The sequence below is a fragment of the Salmo salar genome, chromosome ssa16 (genome assembly GCF_905237065.1).
Source record: "Salmo salar chromosome ssa16, Ssal_v3.1, whole genome shotgun sequence".
NCBI classification, from domain to species: Eukaryota; Metazoa; Chordata; class Actinopteri; order Salmoniformes; family Salmonidae; genus Salmo; species Salmo salar.
The window spans coordinates 72,735,147-72,761,702 of NC_059457.1; the positions used below are offsets into that span (position 1 = coordinate 72,735,147).

A 26,556-nucleotide genomic window follows, 5' to 3' on the forward strand; every position below is an offset into this window, starting at 1 on the left:
AGATTCTAACCTGGGCCGTACTATCATCTTGGAGGGGTTGTAGATTCTAACCTGGGCCGTACTATCATCTTGGAGGGGTTGTAGATTCTAACCTGGGCCGTACTATCATCTTGGAGGGGTTGTAGATTCTAACCTGGGCCGTACTATCATCTTGGAGGGGTTGTAGATTCTAACCTGGGCCGTACTATCATCTTGGAGGGATTGTAGATTCTAACCTGGGCCGTACTATCATCTTGGAGGGGTTGTAGATTCTAACCTGGGCCGTACTATCATCTTGGAGGGGTGGTAGATGCGATAGTCTGGCTCCTCTCTGTAGATGTGCTCCATGATGTTGATCCCTGGAACATCCAGCCAGCGGGGTCGTTCAAACCTTCCACTGGGCTCAAACTGGGACTTAGGGAAGATGTGGTTCTCTATGAGGAACACGTCGGCCTGGGGAGATGGAGGGTGGAGTGAGAGAAGACCACCCTCTGCCCCCAGCTGTGCCCTGGACACCATATGTGAATTGATTGCCCCCCATCTATCTTGAGAGCTCGTGACCTAAACTGGGAAATGCTTAACACCCCGGCCATCCTACAATCTAAGCTTGATGCCGTCAATCTCACACAAATTATCAATGAACCCACAAGGTACAACCCCAAATCCATGAATATGGGCACCCTCATAGATATCATCCTAACCAACTTTCCCTCCAAATACACCTCTGCTGTTTTCAACCAAGATCTCAGCGATCACTGCCTCATTGCTTGCATCCGTAATGGGTCCGCGGTCAAACGACCACCCCTCATCACTGTCAAACACTCCCTAAAACACTTCAGCGAGCAGGCCTTTCTAATCGACCTGGCCCGGGTATCCTGGAAGGATATTGACATCATCCTGTCAGTAGAGGATGCCTGGTTATTCTTTTAAAGTGCCTTCCTCACCATCTTAAATAACCATTCAAAAAATGTAGAACCAGGAACAGATACAGCCCTTGTTTCTCTCCAGACCTGACCTGACCTTTACCAGCACATAAACATCCTGTGGCGTTCTGCATTAGCATTGAATAGCCCCCGTGATATGCAACTTTTCAGGGAAGTTAGGAACCAATATACACAGGTAGTTAGGAAAGCTTAGGCTAGCTTTTTCAAGCAGAAATGTGCATCCTGTAGCACAAACTCAAAAAAGTTCTGGGACACTGTAAAGTCCATGGAAAATAAGCTGCTCACTGCACTGAGGCTAGGAAACAATGTCACCACCAATAAATCCACTATAATTGAGAATTTCAATAAGCATTTTTCTACAGCTGGCCATGCTTTCCACCTGGCTAACCCTACCCTGGTCAACAGCCCTGCAACCCTCACAGCAACTCACCCAAGCCACCCCCATTTCTCCTTCACCCAAATTCAGATAGCTGATATTCTGAAAGAGCTGCAAAATCTGGACCCCTACAAATCAGCCGGGCTAGACAATCTGGACCCTCTCTTTCTAAAATGATCTGCCGAAATTGTTGCAACCCCTATTACTAATCTGTTCAACCGCTCTTTCGTATCGTTAGAGATTCCCAAAGATTGGAAAGCTGCTGCGGTCATCCCCCTCTTCAAAGGGGGAGACACTCTAGACCCAAACTGCTACAGACCTATATCTATCCTACCCTGCCTTTCTAAGGTCTTTCAAAGCCAAGTTAACAAACAGATTACCGACCATTTCGAATCCCACCGCACCTCAGCCACGCTCAAGGTCCTAAACGATATCATAACCGCCATTGATAAGAGCCATTACTGTGCAGCCGTAATCATCGACCTGGCCAAGGCTTTCGACTCTGTCAATAACAAAATTCTTATCGGCAGACTCAACAGCCTTGGTTTCTCAAACAATTGCCTCACCTGGTTCACCAACTACTTCTCTGATAGAGTTCAGTGTGTCAAATCGGAGGGCCTGTTGTCCAGACCTCTGGCAGTCTCTATGGGGGTGCCACAGATTCTCTGGCCGACTCTCTTCTCTGTATACATCAATGATGTCGCTCTTGCTGCTGGTGATTCTCTGATATACCTCTACGCAGACAACACAATTCTGTATACCTCTGGCCCTTCTTTGGACACTGTGTTAACTAACCTCAAGACGAGCTTCAATGCCATACAACTCTCCTTCTGTGGCCTCCAACTGCTCTTAATTGCAAGTAAAACTAAATGCATGCTCTTCAACCGATTGCTGCCCGCACCTGCCCGCCCGTCCAGCATCACTACTCTGGACGGTTCTGACTTAGAATATGTGGACAACTACAAATACCTAGGTGTCTGGTTAGACTGTAAACTGTCCTTCCAGACTCGCATTAAGCATCTGCAATCCAAAATTAAATCTAGAATCGGCTTCCTATTTCGCAACAAATCCTCCTTCACTCATGCTGCCAAACATACCCTCGTAAAACTGACCATCCTATCGATCCTCGACTTCGGCGATGTCATTTACAAAATAGCCTCCAACACTCTACTCAACAAATTGGATGCAGTCTATCACAGTGCCATCCATTTTGTCACCGAAGCCCCATATACTACCCACCACTGCAACCTTTACACTGTCGTTGGCTAGCCCTTGCTTCATACTCGTCACCAAACCCACTGGCTCCAGGTCATCTACAAGTCTCTGCTAGGTAAAGTCCCACCTTATCTCAGCTCACTGGTCACCATAGCAGCACCCACCCGTAGCACGCGCTCCAGCAGGTATTTCTCACTGGTCACCCCCAAAGCCAATTCTTCCTTTGGCCGCCTTTCCTTCCAGATCTCTGCTGCCAATGACTGGAACGAACTGCAAAAATCACTGAAGCTGGAGACTCATATCTCCCTCACTAGCTTTAAGCACCAGCTGTCAGAGCAGCTCACGGATCACTGCACCTGTACATAGCCCATCTGTAAATAGCCCATTCAACTACCTCATCCCCATACTGTATTTATTTATTTATCTTGCTCCTTTGCACCCCAGTATCTCTACTTGCACATTCCTCTTCTACACATCTACCATTCCAGTGTTTATTACCTCGCCACCATGTCTTATTTATTACCTTACCTCATTTGCACACACTGTATATAGACTTTTTCTACTGTATTATTGACTGTATGTTTGTTTATTCCATGTGTAACTCTGTGTTGTTGTATGTGTCGAACTGCTTTGCTTTATCGTGGCCAGGTTGCAGTTGTAAATGAGAACTTGTTCTCAACTAGCCTACCTGGTTAAATAAAGGTGAAATAAATAAATAAAATAAAGTTAAGAACAAATTCTTATTTACAGTGACAGCCTAGGAACAGTGGGTAGTTAGCCTTGTTCAGGGGCCGAACTACAGTTTTCTTCCTTGGCAGCTCGGGGATTTGATCTAGCAACCTTTCGGTTTGTGACCCAACGCTCTAACCACTAGGCTACCTGCCGATCAACCAATACTCACTTGTACATCTCCAGAGTCTGGGTGACCTGAAGCACAGACAGTGAAGTTGAACTTAAACTCCTCTTCCTCCCTTTTCACAAGGTTCTGGATGCGGAGGAAGGTTTGGTTCTGAGCGAGCTTGGCGTCAGCTTGTGTGGCGAGGGTCACGTGTGACGGGTTGCAGTCGGGAAGATTCGGACAAAGGACGTCGGTTGTCACGAAGTGGAAACCTTCATCCCAATATAGAACAGTCACATATGTAAATCCACAAACTAATCAGCGAATCACCAAGCCCCTTATTTCATTGATTCAGGTGTTGATTCAGGTGTGTCAGTGCAGGACTAAAACCAAATAGTAAATAGCAGGTACCAAAGTGATCAGAGTGCATCTGGACTTCAGCCTTCATTCCATTAGCCCAGTGACTCCCACAGTAGAACACACAGTACAGAGGCTGGACAGAGTCTCGTCTGAAGATACTGATGATGCGTACGGAGCTTCCCTCCAAACGATGTTCCTTGTAGGCCCCCACCATGAAGTGTTTGGTGTCGTTGACAAGCGTGATGGACTGGTCAGAGATGTGGTGCGGATAGAGGTGCTGGTGGTTGCCTGGCTGTGACCTGAGGAATCATGGACAGATGTTGTATTTCTACAGCAGATGTGTGTGTCCCAGACAATGTTTTCCCTTTGGCACTTTTATTTCTTGATCGTACGGCAGAGGCTTCACGGTACCTGGGCAATGTGAAGATGAAGTAGACCATGACTGCCAGAGCAGAAGCTATCAGTAGAGGGAATGTACGCCTCTTCACCATCATAAGCCAGATCTAGGAAGGTAGTTTATAGAAGATGAAGATTGAGGTGACCTTTGAAGAGAAGTGAAAGGTAATAATGTAGTCGCACTTGCTCCCTGGCTGTGTTTACACAAATTGGTCTTTTGACCAATCAGATCAGCTGTTTTGCACATAATTGGGCAAAAGATCAGAATTGGGCTGCCTGTTTAAACGCAGCCTCTGATCCTTAGAGTGAAATTAAGACATTCATGACATGCAAAATACTGTATCTAATGACACTCAATGGGCCTCAAGTTCAAGTTTCAACTTTCAGCATTATTTGTCCCAGAGAGGGCAATAGTGACTTTGCAGCAGGGGAGCACGTATGACATGAAAAACATATCAAATCCACATGGACCAGAATGGAAACAACAGCAAGGGACACAATGGAAATAAGTAATTGACTTTGTTGTATTATCTCTGTCTAGATTTGTACTGTATGTATGTATTTGTTAAACTGTCATATAAAATAAACCACTGCCTTGAGGGGAAGTGACAGGTGTGTGCCGTGGTTGATCGCAGTTGTAGTTGTTGTGTGTGTGTGTATTGAGTTCTTAGTGGCCAGGCCAGAGCAGGAGTTTCAGGACCTAAATGAGAAACCTCTGAAACACATCCTCAGGAAGATACCTGACGAGATCAATGACCAAGTACTCTTACCAAAGATGGTCGATAAATGAAGATGTCCCACTTAGGCTGTTTACCATATAAAACAAATAGTCCATTCCGGTCTGCTTAATTAATGGGGTGGCTTTCACAAAGGCACCAATGCATTAGCAGCTAGGTCAGATCTGCTTAGTTGACTATATGAACCAGTAAAAAATGAGTGAGTGGGATGTCTCTCGTCCTCTTCCGTCTCTGTGCTTACTACACACACACACAAGCACGAGCACAGATAGAGCCATAGAGTTGCTGGGGCACCTCCCCTTTTGCCCTCCTATGAAAAAAGTGCCCTTTTGATTGGTAGCAGGTTTTTTTAACTAATTATTTTGTATATAATTGTTGTTCTCTTTTCTCTCTTGTAATTTAAATGCAACTAATTGTCCTTCAAAATACATAATTTCTCAGAAACTGGCACTCATCCTGCATGGACTAGCTACCTGCATGTTACTTTATCCAATTCGTATTCTATTATACAACAGGGTAAGATGTATGATACTATACACCCTCTAATTCATATGATATTGCTGCTTTTCCATTCATAATATAACCTAACAAAACCTAATATATCATACTAAATGGAGGGTACAGATTTATGTGCCAAATCCTACAAATTCCCCTGAGACCAGGTTGCAACAGTGGTAGCAAAGAAGAAAATATACTTTTAATTTACTCCCTTTCATCTGTGGTTCTAGCTTGCTTATCCTCTCTGGGGTATGTGGGGTATGTGTTCCACCTGCGGGACACACTATTCAACAGCCAGTGAAATAGCAGGGCGCCAAATTCAAAACAACAAAAATCTCATAATTCAAATTTCTCAAACATACAACTATTATATCCCATTTTAAAGATACACTTCTCGTTAATCCAACCACATTGTCCAATTTCAAAAAGGCTTTATGGCGAAAGCATAACATTAGATTATGTTAGGACAGCGCCTAGACAAGAAAAACCACACAGCCATTTTCCAAGCAAGGAGAGGCGTCTCAAAAAACAGAAATACAGCTAAAATGAATCACTAACTTTTGATGATCTTCATCAGATGGCACTCATAGGACTTCATGTTACACAATACATGTATGTTTTGCTCGATAAAGTTCATATTTATATCCAAAAACCCCATTTTACATTGGCGTGTAATGTTCAGAAATGTTTTACCTCCCAAAACGTCCGGTGAATGAGCACATCAATTTACAGAAATACTCATCATAAACGTTGATAAAATATTCAACTGTTATTCAAAGAATTATAGATACACTTGTTCTTAATGCAACCGCTGTGTCAGATTTCAAAAAAGCTTTACAGCGAAAGCAAACTTTGCAATAATCTGAGTACAGTGCTCAGATATCAAAACAAGCCATACAGATACCCACCATTTTGGAGTCAACAGAAATGACCAAAATTACATTCTAAATATTCACTTACCTTTGATGATCTTCATCGGAATGCATCCCAGGAATCCCAGTTCCAGAATATATGTTCGTTTTGTTCGATAAAGTTCATCTTTATGTCCAAATACCTCCATTTTGTTCGCGCGTTCAGTCAAGTAATCCAAATCCACTGTGCTCACGCAGTGAGTTCAGACGAAAAGTCAAAAAAGTTGTATTACAGTTCGTAGAAACATGTCAAACGACGTATAGAATCAATCTTTAGGATGTTTTTATCATAAATCTTCCATAATATTCCAACCGGACGATTCCTTTGTCTTCAGAAATGAAAAGGAACACAGCTAACTCTCACGTCAGTGCGCGCGATTGAGCTCATGTCATTTTCTCAGTCATCTGATTCCAGTGGCTCTTATTCTCTCCCCATTCACAGTAGAAGCATGAAACAACGTTCTAAAGACTGTTGACATCTAGTGGAAGCCTTAGGAAGTGCAAAATGACCCCACAGACACTGTATACTGGATAGGGAATCACTTGAAAAACTACAAACCTCAGATTTCCACACTTCCTGGTTGGATTTTTTCTCAGGTTTTTGCCTGCCATATGAGTTCTGTTATACTCACAGACATCATTCAAACAGTTTTAGAAACTTCAGAGTGTTCTCTATCCAAATCTACTAATAATATGCATATCCTACCTTCTGGGCCTGAGCAGCAGACAGTTTACAACGGGCATGCTTTTCATCCGGACATCAAAATACTACCCCCTACCCCGATGAAGTTATCCTACAATCCTACTTGGCAAAAACTGGTTGAATCAACCTTGTTTCCATGTCATTTCAACCCCCAAAAATTGAAGAATCATCAACGTAAAGGCATTTCATATTATTTTCACCCAACTTTTAAACTAAGTCCTATTACATGGTGACTGATTTCACGTTGAATTCATGTTAGTTGACAATTGAACCAAATGTCAATCAAAACTAGACGTTGAACTGATGTCTGTGCCCAGTGGGATGTGTGATGAGTGAGTATGTTTATGGAAACTTCGGGTACAAGACAAACCAGCCTACAAATAAACACGTTGGTTGAAATGAAGCAATGGCAAAAAGGATTAAAGCACAGATTATGGATGTGCTCACGTCAAGCAGACCTACGACAAAAATACATAGTAAAACTTAAAACGTTATGTTAGGGTTGAACTGGCTATTTGTATGCATAACTTATATAATATACCGGGGAAGCTATGCTACAATATTAAGTACATAAACTACGAGTAAATCAACTGTTGAAGACAAGAAGAACTACAACCTGCAACAGGAAGTGCGTCACGACGCTGGGATCAGCCTGCACGCCGACGACAGGAGGAGCAAGTTTAAACCACGCTCCTCCTCCCTCTGACAGGCCAGCATTGAGCGGGAACTAACTCTGTCAGAGAATAAAAGAGAGAATAAAGGAGGTGTCGTTCTCTTCTCTGTTTTGCCCTGCGAGGTAAAACAGCGAGACCGTATATATACGAACCACACATATACCACGCACGTGTTTGCATTAATTAAAGTACAGCTAAATCAGAAGTCACTATGTGCTGACTATTTTGTTCTGTTACCAGAAACGAACTGTCGCAACTTTAACAGTTAGACTAAAATCCAGAGCCTATTTTGCTAACATACAACGTGTTTGCTGAAATTCCACTCATTGCACTGTGTCATGCTATGCATGACAAGGAGTGGAATGAAAACTCAAACAAACTGGTATTCTCCCTACCCAGGCTAGCTATACATATGTCAATCTGTACTTGAATTTTTGTAAATGAGAGTTTGCACTTTTTTGGTAGGCCTATTCCATTCCAATCTCCCATTGTAGCAGTCTGCTAAACTAAATACAGTACAAATCAAATATGTATTTCACCCATGTTAACAAAGTAATCGCCAAGGCTACAGACACTGACTGACACTCTGCAGGAGACAGGGCTTTCATTGGCTGTGAAAGTTCATCCAGCCAAGGTCAAAACCAGGAACAACCTCATCTCCAAACTAGCTGGCTCTACAGGGAGTACTGCTACCACCAGAACTAGCACTCTCAACCTCAGCAGCAGACCTTTACAGAAAATCACATGATTTCACATGTGGAAAATCACATGATTTCACATGTGGAAAATCACATGATTTCATGTGAAAATGTGTTTTTGGAACACTTGACATGTGATCACATGTTTTTAGGTGTAGTTTCATGTTATCACATGTTGCTTTACATATTGTCACATGTTATCACATTAACTTCACATAAGATCACGTGAGCACATGAAAATGTGTTTTGGGAAATTCATGTGGTTTCTCCATAAGGGGAGTACGGTGCACCTGTAAGGTCAAGGTCGCCACACACACACACACAAATACACAACAGAGTCGACACACAGCTAAACGGCATCATGCACCTCATCACTGGCACACTACGATCCACCTCGCTTCCCTGGCTCCCTGTCCTGGCAAACATCACCCCCCACCCACACAGTGCATTCAGAAGTATTCAGACCCCTTGACTTCTTCCACATTTTGTTACGTTACAGCCTTATTCTAAAATGGATTGAATTAATTGTTTTCCTCATCAATCTACACACACTACCCCATAATGACAAATCGGAAACAGGTTTTTATAAATGTTTGAAATGTATAAAAAAAATAAAAATGAAATACATAAATATGCAGACCCTTTGCTATGAGACTTGAAATTGAGCTCAGGTGCATCCTGTTTCCATTGATCATCCCTGAGATGTTTCTACAACTTGATTGTGTTACATCTGCTCCTGCCATGCCCTCTAATGCTCATCCTGTGTCTCCTTGACCTGCCGCCACTCTCCTAGTACTCTCTCCCTCTCCCTTTCTCTCTGTGTGTGTGTGATTGTGTAGCAATCCCCATCAGCTGCAAATCCCCATCAGCTGCAACCTGTTCCATAATCAAGACATCTACAAATACTCAGCCCTGCCACTTCCACGCTGCCAGATCGTAATCTCTGCTCAGTCAGTCTACGGTTCTAGCCGTTTGTTACTGTTTAGATCCTGTTATCCTGTTGTCCCTGTTTTCCTTGCCTGACTCTGTTTTCCTCTCCGCTACAGTTCTGCCCGCTCTGACTCTGGTCCCTGTCTCCAGTCGCACGTCTCGTCATCCTGCTACTCTGTCCTGGATTCCCCACTCTACTACTTCCTTGGATCCCCCTCCAGACCTGCTTACCCTGTCCCAGCCCCTCTCTCTCCAGCCTCAGCACCTGGTTTCTTGCAACCCGCCCAAGCTTCCCCTGGCCTGCACTCCATCTTCCCCCCTTTTCAATAAATACCTTGGTTACTTCATCCCAGTCTCCTTGTCTGAGTCTGCTCTTGGGTTCCCTTGTTCCACTCCGCATAACAGATTGGAGTCAACCTGTGGTAAATTCAATTGATTGGACATGATTTGGAATGGCACACACCTGTCTATATAAGGTCCAACAGTTGACAGTGCATGTCAGAGCAAAAACCAAGCCATGACTTCGAAGGAATTGTCCGTAGAGCTCAGAGACACGATTGTGTCGAGGCAGCGATCTGGGGAAGGGTGACAAATATACTTTGATTTGATTTGAAATGGGACATTTCCGTCTTTTACTTGTAATACAATTGCAAACATTTCTAAAAACCTGGTTTTGCTTGTCGTTACGGGGTATTGTGTGTAGATTGAGAACTGTTTTATTTAATCAATTTTAGAATATGGCTGTAACGTAACAAAATGTGGAAAAAGTCAAGGGGTCTGAATACTTTCCGAATGCATTGTATCCGGAGACTCGCAAAAACCCACAAAATGATTGAAAAAGTCTCCACCGTCCCATACCTGCCGCTCCAGGAGGAACTCTTCAACCCAGCAAATATAGGCCTCACATCAAGAATGCCGATTGGAAAGACCCACCCAACACAAATCTCACCTGGACTGTAACTGTAATCAGTTACAAACTGTAACTGTAATCAGGTATGTTATCAGCAAAACATATTGGAATCCGATTACAGATACATTTGAAAATGTAGATGGTTACTTCTTGGATTACTTTTCATTTCAGAAAGGATGTTTGCGAACAAATACATGATGACACCTTTCAGTTTCTCATCAGGATCTTGGCAGCGCTGTTCTGGATGTAGTGGTGATGACAGTAGTTCTGACTGACAACTTTACCAGGAGGAGGACTTGCCGATGTCAAACTCTTTCCAAAAGACTAATCTATGATAAAGCAAGCTCAATGACACGTTGTTTGCTTAGCTAGCTAGGTAGCTCATGCCAAATGAATAGGTTACTATCACGTATCTGAAAATACATGATCAACTTGATGTTTACTGATCATGAAAAGCATGCAGTTACTTGCTGTATAACTCTGATGATAGAGCTAAATGTGGAATAATCAGAAATGTCTGTGTAGTTCTGACTCTGCTATTCAAGAGGTAATGTTATTAAAAACAATTAGTTACACAATATATTTAACAATCTCTTGAAAACAGCTAGTAGCCTAGTTGTTAATGGTTTTTAGAAAATCGTATATATTTCTCGCACCAACATCAATCAATTTCAAGAAGGATCTGAATATATCTGTGTGTAAGTCCAGGAAAAGGTAGTGATGTGTAGATAGTTTCAAAGATCAAATTGTTTAGTAAAATCCACTAGATGCAGCCAGACCATGGAAATGGTGTGGATATTACAGCCTACTACAGGATGCGACAGTAGCCTCTCTCTGTCTCTCTGTCTCTCTCTCTCTCTCTCTCTCTCTCTCTCTCATCTGTGGGTCACACAATGCCGATGGCGGAAGCTGCACTGTAATTGAAGAAATACATTTCATTTCCATAATGGTGGGGGACCCTAGAGCTCGGGCATGACGTCTCATATGGAAATTTCCCCCTTTAACGCTAACTGATGCATGTTGCCAAGGGGAAAAGCCTGTGTCACTGCACATTCTTGCTGGTAAATCCGGTTTGTAGAGTTTGGGACTGTAAGGTTCTATCTGCATTTAGGTAAAAATGTAGCTAATGACATAGCCTTGTTCTGTTCAATGTTCTCTAACTATATTAATACCACAATTCATGTTAAGTTCAAAAGATACAAATTACTGACACCATTCAAACCAATGAGTGTTCAGAACTTTAAAGCCAGTTATCTCAGAATCATCTTTTTGCAGATAGAACTTCCTATTCCCAAGCTCTTGTAATTGTCTGTCTTGTAGTAGCCTAGAGAGGAAAGTAGGAGATTAAAAATTGAGTGAGGTAGAGAGTAGTATAGAGAGAAAGGTACAAAATGAGAGCGTTGAGAAAGTAGAACAGGGGAGAGAGAGAGTGACAAAGACAAAATTACAATGAAAACTCCTGCGGAGGAGAAACAGGAAAAACCACCACTTTGTAAGAAAAAACTAAAATCTCTGAAGCTGTCGCTGATGTAATAATAGGCAGGTTTCAATTGACCCGGGTTTCTTAGCAACCTGGTCTCAGAGCATTTTGTATTATTCTCAATGTAAATCTGATACAATCGATGTATTATGATATGTCATGAATTTATAAAACATACAATATTTTACGAATTTGCAAAATGTACAATATGTTATGCATTTTACAAAACATATGACATGTTTCGAATTCTAGGTTAGGGTAAAATGTATTAGTTAGGTTAAATGGTTAAGGTTAGGGTTAGGGGGAGGTTGAGCTAACATGCTAAGTAGTTACAAAGTAGCTAGAAAGTAGTTGGTAGTTGAAAAGTTGCAAATTAGCTAATATGCTAAGGTTGTCCATTATGAGATTTCAACTCACAACTTTTCGGTGACTAGACATTTGTGTTATACGCCCACCCATCCACCTAATGTAACCATACCAAACGTAACAGATCATACTAATGTGAGTGTTTCGGATGTACTTTTACTATGTAAGGTCTAGTCTATGAGACCAGGCTGCAATTAGACAAAAGCAATGTCGCAATTTTTTTAATTTAAGACATGTGTAATGGAAACGGCATATATAGTGCATACGGGATGTTTTATGGCAATGGTTAGTTCATTATTGCATTCTATACATGCTGGCTTTCATTGGCTATACCTGAGACATGAAACAGATACAGTAGGTTAGAGGACATACAGGCTGTCGCCAAATTATTAATGCGCAATTTGCCTAAATGGATAATGGAAACCCTTTATTTGATACCGTAGGGTTTTGCGAAAAAGTGGTGTGACAATATTACGTCCAGCTGTTTTTATGGACACAAGATACTGTAGTTAAACGGAAACGCACCCTAGCAGGCAATTGTCACATCTATTTTCTATGCAAACTTTCTAAAAGTCGACAAAAAAACCACTGGACAAGTTAATGGAAACATAGCTAGTGACATGATGTCAACTGTCTCACTGTGTCTGTCTCTCTAAAGCACTCTGTCATTCTGTTTTTTTCTCAGATCAAATCTGTTTACTCAGGAAAAAATCTCTCTTAAAAAAGATGGTGAAAAGTTTGGCGATGTTCCCTTGAGCAAGGCACTTAACCCTAATTTCTCCTGTAAATTGCTCTGGATAAGTGCTTCTGCTAAATGGCTTATCTGTAAACTGAGAGAACCTTTTGGTATGGACCCAAAATTCAGAAAACATTATTTATGTTGCCATAATATACACTGAGTGTACAAAACATTATGAATACCTGCTCTTTCTGTGACATAGACTAACCAGGCGAAAGCTATGATCCCTTATTGATGTCACTTGTTAAATCCACTTCAATTAGTGTAGATGAAGGGAAGGAGACAGGTTAAAGAAGGATTTTTAAACCTTCGGACAATTGAGACATGGATTGTGTGTGTGTGCCATTCGTATGGTAAAATGTATCATATTTTAAGTAAGTATATTTTTTTACTAGATGTGACACAAGCAGCAAGACATCATGGATGAGAATGGACCATGAGAAATTACTACAGATAAATAGATACATAGATTGATTTTGAGACATAGTCGGCTAGCTAAACTAAAATAAATCCAGTGTACCAATACCAATGTAAAAATACAAAAACAGCACATCACAGCCAGAACATTTCCTGAATCCCACCTGGCCTGTCAGAGGTCAAGATGGAGCTACATATTGCTTACACCTATCCAATACTTCCAGATGCACACAAGTTCCCAGGTGCTAGGGGTTGATTTGGGTTTCAGGAATTAGTGCCAAAGGACCAAGACCCTGGGCTCTGAGCACAGGTCCAGAGCAAGACTGCATTTATGGGCGTTTGAGTGGTTTTAAGGCCAACTCCACAATAACAAGAGACTACATCTGCTATAAAGTATAGTAGGCCTGCCTATACTTTGGTTAGTAGGGATCAGGCTTTGCTGACCTGTCTTGGCATGTAGGGCGTTGGTCACCAACCCAGTTCCTGGAGAGCCACAGGGTGTGCAGGCTTTTGTTCCAGCTAGAACTATGAGGACTAACACCATAAGGACTAACACTGGAGGGCTTGTAAGTGATAGGCTTGACCTCAACTCTGCTTACCCCATGGCTCTACAGGACCATGGCTGAATAGTGTGTACCATCCTACATAATATGCTGAGAGCTGTTGCAGGTATGCATAATATATCATTAATATGCAACAAAGCTACAGGTATACAGTAAGAGCAGGTATATTAAGTAGGCTACTTATTGTAGGCAGGTTTGATGGTGACCACAAGTTATAAGTTCCCTTGGCTTTAAGGGGGAGGACAATAGCTGCACTTGCAATGTCATCGTAAGGTAAGACTGATTCATCAGTGTGTGTGATAGCAGTAATAACTATTAAAACCTGAAATGTTAAATTGTAGATATGTTGCATGATGTATCTGATCAATTACATTTGTATCTAATAATATTTCCCTCTCTATGAAGAAACTCCTGAGCCAAGTAGAGGAGGTTCGTCTAGAAGTGTTGCATTGAGCGGAGGCACTTGGAGAGGAGGCTCGGAAGAGTAAAGATGTACTGCCAATTGTCTCATTCATCCCCCCTCTTCTTTCCTGTAACAATTCCCCAGGTCGTTGCTGTGAATGAGAAAGTGTTCTCAGTCCACTTACATGGTAAAATAAGGGTAAATATACATGTTTTTTACAGTATGTGAAGCTGAGTATGTTAAGTGCAATATAAACAATCTGGAATGGTGGCAGCATCTCACGATGATGGGCAGAGTTAGGTTCCTCTCCCAGTCAGTGGGCAAAGGTTGAGGGTTGAGTGTTCTGATGTGTAGCTGCTGTATCATGGCTATTAATCGAGTAATTACCTACCACATTCAATTATTACACAATTAAATTAAATTAATCATATAACAATTAATTAAGTAGTAATCTGGGGTACCACGGGAAAAGTTTATTTAACGAGTTACTGTTTCCCAACTTAACTCAAGAATATCAGAATATCTCGATATACTAGCCGTCATCCATCAATGATTTGCTCCTATTTCAGTCTCATTCTGAACGTCGTAATATCCTATAAATCTACATGAACCCTAGTCTCCATGATGAATCAGCGATACACAAATTGGCCTAATTATTTATTTACAAACTAACTATATAATCACACAGAATTACATAAACACACACACAGGATAGATTAAACACTGATTATTAACATGATGCAATGAAAAGTCCTTAGTGGACTAACCCGATATGATGGCTGGTTACACAATGAAAAGTCCTTAGTGGACTAACCCGATATGATGGCTGGTTACACAATGAAAAGTCCTTAGTGGACTAACCCGATATGATGGCTGGTTACACAATGAAAGGGAGCGAAAGAGCGGGAGAAGGAGAGACAAAGGAATTCAACTATCGTACATACAGTTGAATTATACGCTAATCGTAAAAATGGATATTTAGCACCCTAACAACCGCTCATTCGGATTAGAAATGCAATGTGCATATTTACGCTTGTATGTCTTTGTCGTCTCTCTCTGTTGAAATCACCGGGTCCATTTTCTGGGGAGCCAGTCGACAGAAAGTCTCTGGTTGTGTAACAGAGGTCACCATGTCTTTTGTAGTCGTAGCTTCTTGGTCTCGGAGTGTCTGTTAGAACGTATCTTCCAGAGGTGTACTACGCCGTGTTCAGCGGGCCTTGTCATCTATATTGGTGAGAGGAAATTGTTCTTTGTCTCTCGTTTTCAGTTGCGTTTCCTAGGCTAACAATGCATAAACAGCTGCAGACTGAATGTTCCTGTGTAGAGAGAGTTTCAAAGGGTCTTACCATTTTCTGTTATAGAAGTCTTTAAACCATTTAATAGCGTATTCAGCTCACGCTGCACATACAGTTGAAATCGGAAGTTTACATACACATTACACTAATACATTTAAACTCAGTTTTTCACAATTCCTGACATTTAGTCCTAGTAAAAAATCCCTGTCTTAGGTCAGTTAGGATCACCACTTTATTTTAAGAATGTGAAATGTCAGAATAATAGTAGAGAGAATGATTTATTTCAGCTTTTATTTCTTTCATCACATTCCCAGTGGGTCAGAAGTTTACATACACTCAATTAGTATTCGGTGGCATTGCCTTTAAATTGTTTAACTTGGGTCAAACGTTTCGGGTAGCCTTCTACCTTGACTTTGTTGTCCTTAAGCCATTTTGCCACAACTTTGGAAGTATGCTCCATTTACATAGAGACCAGACTCCGTGGAGCGGTGGATACATGGCTGAGAAATGGTTTAAAACTAAAGACCAGTATGCAGTTGAAGCCGGAAGTTTACAAACACTTAGGTTGGAGTCATTAAAACTCGTTTTTCAACCACTCCATCCATTTCTTGTTCACAAACTATAGTTTTGGCAAGTCGGTTAGGACATCTACAACAATTGTTTACAGATAGATTATTTCACTTATAATTCACTGTATCACAATTCCAGTGGGTCAGAAGTTTACATACACTAAGTTGACTGTGCCTTTAAACAGCTTGGAAAATTCCCGAAAATTATGTCTAGGCTTTAGAAGCTTCTGATAGGCTAACTGACATAATTTGAGTCAATTGGAGGTGTACCTGTGGATGTATTTGAAGGCCTACCTTCAAACTCAGTGCCTCTTTGCTTGACATCATGGGAAAATGAAAATAATTTAGCTAAGACCTCAGAAAAAAATTGTAGACCTCCACAAGTCTGGTTCATCCTTGGGTGAAGTTTCCAAACACCTGAAGGTACCACGTTCATCTGAACGAACAATAGTACGCAAGTATAAACACCATGGGACCACACAGCCGTCATACCGCTCAGGAAGGAGACGCGTTGTCTCCTAGAGATAAACATACTTTGGTGCAAAAAGTGCAAATCAATCCCAGAACAACAGCAAAGGACCTTGTGAAGATGCTGGAGGAAACAGGTACAAAAGTATCTATATCCACAGTAAAACGAGTCCTGTATCGACATAACCTGAAAGGCCGCTCTGCAAGGAAGAAGCCACTGCTCCAAAACCTCCATAAAAATGCCAGACTACAGTTTGCAACTGCACATGGGGACAAAGATCGTACTTTTTGGAGAAATGTCCTCTGGTCTGATGAAACAAAAATAGAACTGTTTGGCCATAATGACCATTGTTATGTTTGGAGGAAAAAGGGGGAGGCTTGCAAGTCGAAGAACACCATCCTAAACGTGAAGCACGGGAGTGGCAGCATCATTTTGTGGCGATGCTTTGCTGCAGGAGGGACTGGTGCACTTCACAAAATAGATGGCATCATGAGGCAGGAAAATGATGTGGATATACTGACGCAACATCTCAAGACATCAGTCTTGAAGTTAAAGCTTGGTCGCAAATGTGTCTTCCAAATGGACAATGACCCCAAGCATACTTCCACAGTTGTGGCAAAATGGCTTAAGGACAACAAAGTCAAGGTATTGGAGTGGCCATCACAAAGCCCTGACCTCAATCACATAGAAAATGTGTGGGCAGAACTGAAAAAGCGTGTGCGAGCAACGAGGCCTACAAACCTGACTCAGTTACACCAGCTCTGTCAGGAGGAATGGGCCAAAATTCACCCAATTTATTGTGGGAAGTTTGTGGAAGGCTCCCCAAAATGTTTGACCCAAGTTAAACAATTTAATGGCAATGCTACCAAATACTAATTGAGTGTATGTAAACTTCTGACCCAGTGGGAATGTGATGAAAGAAATAAAAGCTGAAATAAATCATTCTCTCTACTATTATTCTGACATTTCACATTCTTAAAATAACTGACCTAAAACAGGGAATTTTTACTAGGATTAAATGTCAGGAATTGTGAAAAACTGAGTTTAAATGTATTTAGCGAAGGTGTATGTAAACTTCCAACTTCAACTGTATGTATTCTAAGAATACTGAAGCACAACTTTTTAAGCTATGAATTTAAAGTACACTTTAAAAAGTACACAAAGCACAGTCAATCCTACTCATTGTAAAGGGGCTTTATTATAATTACATTAAGTACAGATAAAATCAAATACATTTAAAAAATACTATTCATACTTTCATTACATTTGTAATACACTTAAAGATAGAATCAGCGATATGACGTAGAGGCACAAAGTAAACAGCATAGCGCTTCAATGTCTGCAACAACTAAGAGCGTTCAAGTGTGGGGCTAAACTTCTCTGCAGGTTTGGTTCAGCATGAAGCAAATCCATTCACATGCGCAGTAGTCCTGCCTTCTCCAATGCTTTATCTACATTAGGCACCAGTTGTTTCTCGTAGTCCCAGACCCTCTTGTCTTCATGCAGCTCCTTCTTGGTCAGTCCTCCTCGTAGGGGAACTCTGACATGGATGATATGACACACGTTAGGAGGAACCTTCACTGTCTGCCCGAAGTTACGCAGCACAGAGTGGACCGACGTCTGCTCCACTGCCCTGGGGTCAGAGACACAGAAGGGTTGTTAGACAGAGTGGACCGATGTCTGCTCCATTGCCCTAGGGTTTTTAGACAGAGGTTGTATTCTATTCTAACCTGGCTCGTACATTCATCTTGTAGGGTTGGTAGATTCTAACCAGAGCCCTATACTACAAACTCTGAGCTCAACTCGAGATAACTACTCACACAAATGTGGCTCACCTTTTATCCAGGTACACTTCTATGGCAAAGTATCCTTAGGAACTAACCTGCTCCGAGGCAGGCTAACTCAGGGCTAACTACTTATCCTGAATGAAATGTCTGAGCCGGGAGTTCAGGACCAATGAGATCAGGTTCCCATCATCCCTTTGATTTGAAGAGGACCACTGATTAAATATTGTACTAACCAAATGTTTTTTTGTGTAAAAAAATTGTAGTATTAAAATAGCTATCACATTACACATTTAGTAATGACAGGATGCATTTGAAACATCACTCACAGTATGACTTTTGTATGACTTTATAAAATTATTTTATTTATTGTAGGGGAAAAAAGGTGCTTGTGCATTGATAAACACACCAAAGACGGCATGAACGATACGTAATTAAAGAAAGTGTAACGGTCGTCGTAGTAGGTGGACCAAAGCGCAGCGGGTTGAGTGCTCATTATATATATTTTTTAACACTTAACTATGAAAACAAACTGTACAAACGAACGTGATTACAGGCTAAACACAGCTATGCAATCACAACTTCCCACAAAATCCAAACAAAACACACCCCTCTATATAGGACCTTCAATCAGAGGCAACGAGGAACAGCTTCCTCCAATTGAAGGCCAAATCAATCAACTAAACATAGAACTAAAAAGACTAGATCATAGAAATATACTAACATAGAACATAGCCCAAAAACCCCAGAAAACACTAACCAAACACCCCTCTAAATAAACACACACCCCTACCCACATAAAACAAATACCCCCCTGCCACGTCCTGACCAAACTACAATAACAAGTAACCCCTTTACTGGTCAGAACGTGTCAGAAAGACGGCACTTCTAATAACCTTTTTCACTCCATAACCTGCAGAATTTGCAAGATAGCTTTAATTTCATGTTGATTTTGGAAAGAATTTAAATGTGGCACTGACTTGCCCATGGATTTATGTTTCAGCTTTGTCTCTGAAGAGTTTGGAGTTCGACTAGCCACGTGTGACATGCATGAGCAGTTATAAGTCTGCTAGAGTGAGCGGCAGGAGGACAAGCAATATCCACTGAAAATCCTGAGTATATCTAGTTAGCTTCTTAGTATACTACTCTGGGCCATACTATCATCTTGGAGGGGTGGTACGTTCTAACCTGGGCTGTACTATCATCTTCGAGGGGTGGTAAATTTTAACCTGGGCTGTACTATCATCTTGGAGGGGTGGTAGATTCTAACCTGGGCTTTACTATCATCTTGGAGGGGTGGTAGAGGGTATGGCCCAGGTTACAATCATCTTGGAGGGGTGGTAGTACGACCCAGGTTAGAACCTATCTTCTTGAAGAGGTGGTAGATTCTAACCTGGGCCGTACTATCATCTTGGAGGGGTTGTAGATTCTAACCTGGGCCGTACTATCATCTTGGAGGGGTTGTAGATTCTAACCTGGGCCGTACTATCATCTTGGAGGGGTTGTAGATTCTAACCTGGGCCGTACTATCATCTTGGAGGGGTGGTAAATTCTAACCTGGGCTGTACTATCATCTTGGAGGGGTTGTAGATTCTAACCTGGGCCGTACTATCATCTTGGAGGGGTTGTAGATTCTAACCTGGGCCGTACTATCATCTTGGAGGGGTTGTAGATTCTAACCTGGGCCGTACTATCATCTTGGAGGGGTTGTAGATTCTAACCTGGGCCGTACTATCATCTTGGAGGGGTTGTAGATTCTAACCTGGGCCGTACTATCATCTTGGAGGGGTTGTAGATTCTAACCTGGGCCGTACTATCATCTTGGAGGGGTTGTAGATTCTAACCTGGGCCGTACTATCATCTTGGAGGGGTTGTAGATTCTAACCTGGGCCGTACTATCATCTTGGAGGGGTTGTAGATTCTAACCTGGGCCGTACTATCATCTTGTAGGGATTGTAGATTCTAACCTGGGCCGTACTATCATCTTGGAGGGGTTGTAGATTCTAACCTGGGCCGTACTATCATCTTGGAGGGGTGGTAGATGCGATAGTCTGGCTCCTCTCTGTAGATGTGCTCCATGATGTTGATCCCTGGAACATCCCGCCAGCGGGGTCGTTCAAACCTTCCACTGGGCTCAAACTGGGACTTAGGGAAGATGTGGTTCTCTATGAGGAACACTTCGGCCTGGGGAGATGGAGGGTGGAGTGAGAGAAGGTGAAAGAGAGAGAGAATTAATTCAGATTATTTTCCTTCATATCTGATCTATTTTTCTCACTGTCCAATGTGTCTAATGTGAAAAGATCTGATGTGATTGGTCAACAAAATGATTAACAACCAAAAACACCAAAGATCAGAAAATGCTGTTTACAAATTGGGGAAAATATCACATTTCTATCAGACGTGCCCAATAATTGAGGAAAAAAATCTGCATTGGGATGCCTGTGTAAACACAGCCTAACATATGCATACTACACACGTAATGATCTACACAGTACTTCCCTGAGTCCTCCCCCTACCTTTGGGTTTTGCCTCTGAAGTACATCCATCATCTGGGGCAGGGTTTGATGCTGGTATGGAGCTATAAGCTCATCGATGTCATTCAGCAGTACATAGCGTGACTGATACATATGTCTGTAGACACAGTCATTTAGAGTGGTCAACTGGCCGTAGTAGTGGATGTCCCCTCCATGTTCACTGGGCTGCCACCCACGGGAAGGGTTCATGTGTTGGTCGATAGGCCAGGGCACCACCTGCATTCAATCAATCAGTCAGTTAATGAATCCTATCTATCCATCCATCCAATCAATTAATTCCTACCTCCACAAAGCCCTCCTGTGTGTAACTCTGTAGCAGTCTCTCCAGGTCTGGTCCACAGCTGGTGTTATACACCACAACATGCTGCACTCCCAATAACCTGCAACATAGCAATCAATCAATCAATCAATCAATCAATTAACCAATCAACCAATCAAGCAATCCATCAATCAAACAATCAAGCAATCCATCAATCAATGACCCAATCACTCAATCAATACTCACTTGTACATCTCTAGAGTCTGGGTGACCTGAAGCACGTTGTTATAATCACCAAATAAATTGGACCAACAGACAGTGAAGTTGAACTGAAACTCCTCTTCCTCCCTTTTCACAAGGTTCTGGATGCGGAGGAAGGTTTGGTTCTGAGCGAGCTTGGCGTCAGCTTGTGTGGCGAGGGTCACGTGTGACGGGTTGCAGTCGGGAAGATTCGGACAAAGGACGTCGGTTGTCACGAAGTGGAAACCTTCATCCCAATATAGAACAGTCACATATGTAAATCCACAAACTAATCAGCGAATCACCAAGCCCCTTATTTCATTGATTCAGGTGTTGATTCAGGTGTGTCAGTGCAGGACTAAAACCAAATAGTAAATAGCAGGTACCAAAGTGATCAGAGTGCATCTGGACTTCAGCCTTCGTTCCATTAGCCCAGTGACTCCCACAGTAGAACACACAGTACAGAGGCTGGACAGAGTCTCGTCTGAAGATACTGATGATGCGTACGGAGCTTCCCTCCAAACGATGTTCCTTGTAGGCCCCCACCATGAAGTGTTTGGTGTCGTTGACAGGCGTGATGGACTGGTCAGAGACGTGGTACGGATAGAGGTGCTGGTGGTTGCCTGGCTGTGACCTGAGGAATCATGGACAGATGTTGTATTTCTACAGCAGATGTGTGTGTCCCAGACAATGTTTTCCCTTTGGCACTTTTATTTCTTGATCGTACGGCAGAGGCTTCACGGTACCTGGGCAATGTGAAGATGAAGTAGACCATAACTGCCAGAGCAGAAGCTATCAGTAGAGGGAATGTACGCCTCTTCACCATCATAAGCCAGATCTAGGAAGGTAGTTTATAGAAGATGAAGATTGAGGTGACCTTTGAAGAGAAGTGAAAGTTAATAATGTAGTCGCACTTGCTCCCTGGCTGCGTTTACACAGGCAGCCCAATTCTGTTCTTTCTCACAAATTGGTCTTTTGACCAATCAGATCAGCTCTTTTGCACATAATTGGGCAAAAGTTCAGAATTGGGCTGCCTGTTTAAACGCAGCCTCTGATCCTTAGAGTGAAATTAAGACATTCATGACATGCAAAATACTGTATCTAATGACACTCAATGGGCCTCAAGTTCAACTTTCAACTTTCAGCATTATTTGTCCCAGAGAGGGCAATAGTGACTTTGCAGCAGGGGAGCACGTATGACATGAAAAACATATCAAATCCACATGGACCAGAATGGAAACAACAGCAAGGGACACAATGGAAATAAGTAATTGACTTTGTTGTATTAGCTCTGTCTAGATTTGTACTATCTGTATGTATTTGTTAAACTGTGAAATAAAATAAATCAACCACTGCTATGAGGGACAAATATTTTTTTTTAAGTCCGGTCTGGTCTGCTTAATGTCTCTCTTCCTCTTCTGTCTCTGTGCTTACCACACACACACACACACACACACACACACACACACACACACACACACACACACACACACACACACACACACACACACACACACACACACACACACACACACACACACACACACACACACACACACACAGAGTCGACACACAGCTAAATGCCATCATGCGCATCACCCACAATCTGCAGTTAGAATGACTGCCAAGGTAGGAAAGATTGATAAATGAGATTAAACTGTCTAAACTGCATAACCATGTCATTAACAGGTGAAATGAATCCAACCACTTACAGATTGGATTAGTTAAGATTAGTTTTATTTAGGATCTGGTTCACTATGATCCACCCGCTTCCCTGGCTCCCTGTCCTGGCAAACATCACCCCCACACCAAATATAAGCCTCCCATCAAGAAAGACGATTTGGAAAGACCCACCCAACACAAATATCACCTAGATGGTAACTGTAATCAGGTATGTTATTAGCAAAAATATTGTAATCAGATTACAGATACTTTTGAAAATGTAGATGGTTACTTCTTGGATTACTTTTAAATTCAGAAAGGATGTTTGAGAACAAATACATGATGACACCTTTCAGTTTCTCATCAGGATCCTGGCAGCGCTGTTCTGGATGTAGTGGTGATGACAGTAGTTCTGACAACTTTACCAGGAGGAGGACTTGCCGATGTCAAACTCTTTCCATTAACCTATTATATGCTAAATGACACGTTGTTTGCTTAGCTAGCTAGGTAGCTCATGCCAAATGAATAGGTTACTATCACATATGTATGAAAATACTTGATCAATTGATGTTTACTGATCATGAAAAGCATGCAGTTACAGGCTGTATAACTCTGATGATAGAGCTAAATGTGGAATAATCAGAAATGTCTGCTTAGAAGCTGTACTGTAATTGGAAAAATACATTTCCACAATGGTGTGGGGAACATCTCATACGCGTGTTTCCTGCTCAATGTCACATCCCAAACCGGTGTATTTTGCAAAGAGGAAAAGCCTGTGTCACAGCGCACCATTGCTGGTAGAATCAGTTTGTAGAGTTTGGGACTATAATAAAAAACAAACAGTTATACAATGTATTTAACAATGTCTTGGAAACGGCAAGTAGCCTAGTTATTCATGTTTATTTCAAGCGAATATCGTATATATTTCCGGCACCGACATCAATCAATTTCAAGAAAGATCTGAATATACCTGCATGTAAGTCCAGGAAAAGGAGTGAATTATATCAACAAAAAGGTAGTGATGCGTAGATAAATTCACATCCAAGCACTGATATTTTTTCAAAGTTCAAATTGTTTAGTCGAATCCACGAAACGCAGCCAGACCATGGAAATGGTGTGAATATCACTGTCCACTATTTTATGCGGCAGTAGCCTCTCTCTCTCTCTCTCGCTCGCCCTCTTTTTTTCTCTGTCTCTCACTCACCTGTGGGTCACACAATGCCGAGAAATACGTTTAGTTTCCATAGGGAAATCTAGGGCATGACATCTCACATGGGCGTATGCCTGTCTCACAGCGCATCCTGGCTGGTAAATCCGGTTTGTATGGTTTGGGATGATAAGGTTCTATCTGCATTTTGGTGAAAATGTAGCTACTGACATTGCTTTGTTCTGTTCAATGTTCTCTAACTATATTAATACCACAATTCATGTTAATTTCAAAATATATAAATTACTGACACCATTCAAACCAATGAGTGTTCAGAACTTTAAAGCCAGTTCTCAGAATCATCTTTTTGCAGATATAACCTTATATTCTCAAGCTCTCGTAATAGTCTGTCTTTTAGTAGCCAAGGCTAATGTCAATTTATCAGGTGAACTTTAGAGAGTAATGCCAGTTTCAATGCTCCCCACTGATAGACAGCACACTCGTACGCACACACACAAGCTATCTCTACAGTTTGTTTGAATAGCTTTGGTAGTATTTTCACAAGTATGTGGTACACATTCTCACAACTCTTAAGGCAAAACTCGAAACTGGTCACACTTGTAATGCAGCCAGTCTTTCATTCAAAACCTGTCATTGTGTCTTCATTTGGATTGTAAACATCTCTCACCACACAACCATTGATTCAAAATATACGTTTATTGTGAAATGTAATGAGAACATTGGTTTAATCACCAGAACACAACATAACATCTTTTCAATGTAGTCGTTTTAATTACCAGTTAATCCAATAGCAAACAATGCAAGATACGCGTTTCAAATGGTCCTTAGAAGTGATGAAGGTAATATACTACTGTACTGTAAATTACAGTAGATGGCACAGGTTTCACATTAGGCAATTGTAACGGCTGTCTTCTGTAAAAATGGACCAAGGCGCAGCAGGTATGTGAATACTCATCTTTAATTAAAATAAAGGAGTAGAGCATCCACTTAATAATTCAAACAATATATAAGACAGGAACAGTTTTGCAGGCACACAACACGCAGTGCAAAAACAACTACCCACAAAACCAAGTGACAAACATACTCCTACATATATGACTCCCAATCAGGAACAACGATCCCCAGCTGTTCCTGATCAGGAGTCACAAGACCAACACAGAACAATCACACACACAAGACTGCCACGTCCTGACCCCAAAACTACAACAACAGCTCCATCTGCTGGTCAGGACGTGACAGTACCCCCCCCTCAAGGTGCAGACCCCGGAATGCACCTAACAACGAAAAAACACCAACAAACAAAATCCCCAACAAAACCCATAAACAATAACCCCTAAACAATAAGGGAGGGAAGGGAGGGTGGCTGCCGTCAACGACGGCACTGTGCTACACCCTCCCTCCCCAACCCACCTATCCTGGAGGTGGCTCCGGTGCAGGACGTGGACCCTGCTCCACCCTCGGCGTCGCCCACTTCGGTGGAGCCGATAGCTGCGCCAGGCAGACGGACCCCTCGGGCCGGGCCGGAGGACAGGAGGGCCCCTCGGGCCGGACCGGGGGGCAGGAGGGCCCCTCGGGCCGGGCCGGGGAGCAGGAGGGCCCCTCGGGCCGGGCAGCAGGAGGGCCCCTCGGGCCGGGCCGGGGAGCAGGAGGGCCCCTCGGGCCGGGCCGGGGGAGCAGGAGGGCCCCTCGGGCCGGGGGAGCAGGAGGGCCCCTCGGGCCGGGCCGGAAGGCAGGAGGGCCCCTCGGGCCGGGCCGGAAGGCATGCGGGCCACTCGGGCCGGGCCGGAAGGCATGCGGGCCACTCGGGCCGGGCCGGAAGGCATGCGGGCCACTCGGGCCGGGCCGGAAGGCATGCGGGCCACTCGGGCCGGGCCGGAAGGCATGCGGGCCACTCGGGCCGGGCCGGAAGGCATGCGGGCCACTCGGGCCGGGCCGGAGGGCAGGAGGACCACTCGGGCTGATCCTGACAGGCCGGGCACCCTGGCAGATCAGGGCAGGCGGGCACCTCTGGCAGAACCGGGCAGTCCGGCCACTCTGGCAGAACAGGGCAGTCCGGCCACTCTGGCAGAACAGGGCAGTCCGGCCACTCTGGCAGAACAGGGCAGTCCGGCCACTCCGGCAGAACAGGGCAGTCCGGCCACTCCGGCAGAACAGGGCAGTCCGGCCACTCCGGCAGAACAGGGCAGTCCGGCCACTCCGGCAGAACAGGGCAGTCCGGCCACTCCGGCAGAACAGGGCAGTCCGGCCACTCCGGCAGAACAGGGCAGTCCGGCCACTCCGGCAGAACAGGGCAGTCCGGCCACTCCGGCAGAACAGGGCAGTCCGGCCACTCCGGCAGTTCAGCGCAGTCCGGGCAGCTCCGACGACTGTTGACTGGCGGGCAGCTCCGACGACTGTTGACTGGCGGGCAGCTCCGACGACTGTTGACTGGCGGGCAGC

At 43.1% G+C, this 26,556-nt stretch overlaps 2 protein-coding genes across 3 annotated transcripts; both read right to left on the minus strand.

Moving 5' to 3' along the window:
- Window positions 1–228: 228 nt before the first annotated feature.
- Window positions 229–4,258, minus strand: LOC123727724 (uncharacterized). The gene is made up of 4 exons (XM_045696707.1): window positions 4,124–4,258; window positions 3,764–4,011; window positions 3,416–3,624; window positions 229–432 (listed from the first exon to the last, which is right to left on the minus strand). Exons 1-4 carry the CDS (start codon window positions 4,204–4,206, stop codon window positions 229–231), a joined length of 744 nt encoding a protein of 247 aa, XP_045552663.1. The 5' UTR covers window positions 4,207–4,258.
- A 13,391-nt stretch (window positions 4,259–17,649) lies between these two features.
- LOC106574488 (glycosyltransferase family 92 protein F13G3.3) lies at window positions 17,650–24,170 on the minus strand. 2 transcript variants are annotated; one of them, XM_014150396.2, is made up of 8 exons: window positions 23,920–24,170; window positions 22,034–22,125; window positions 21,674–21,921; window positions 21,294–21,534; window positions 21,072–21,168; window positions 20,771–21,004; window positions 20,263–20,438; window positions 17,650–18,103 (listed from the first exon to the last, which is right to left on the minus strand). In XM_014150396.2, the coding sequence occupies exons 1-8, from the start codon at window positions 23,923–23,925 to the stop codon at window positions 17,884–17,886; spliced, it is 1,314 nt and encodes a 437-aa protein (XP_014005871.1). In that variant the 5' UTR covers window positions 23,926–24,170; the 3' UTR covers window positions 17,650–17,883. The 2 variants fall into 2 exon arrangements, with proteins under 2 accessions (XP_014005871.1, XP_014005872.1); XM_014150397.2 differs by having other exon boundaries at window positions 22,034–22,164.
- Between the last annotated feature and the right edge of the window lie 2,386 nt (window positions 24,171–26,556).

Excerpts from the sequence above, each read along its gene's own strand:
- LOC106574488 (XM_014150396.2), bottom strand. Across the intron at positions 21,535-21,673 it reads GATGCACTCTGATCACTTTG|GTTTCCACTTCGTGACAACC; the intron begins GTACCTGCTATT and ends ATTGGGATGAAG. Across the intron at positions 21,169-21,293 it reads CAGACTCTAGAGATGTACAA|GTTATTGGGAGTGCAGCATG; the intron begins GTGAGTATTGAT and ends GCTATGTTGCAG.
- LOC123727724 (XM_045696707.1), bottom strand. The coding sequence starts at position 4,206 with ATGATGGTGAAGAGGCGTACATTCCCTCTACTGATAGCTTCTGCTCTG. Across the intron at positions 4,012-4,123 it reads TTCATCTTCACATTGCCCAG|GTCACAGCCAGGCAACCACC; the intron begins GTACCGTGAAGC and ends ATGATTCCTCAG. Across the intron at positions 3,625-3,763 it reads GATGCACTCTGATCACTTTG|GTTTCCACTTCGTGACAACC; the intron begins GTACCTGCTATT and ends ATTGGGATGAAG.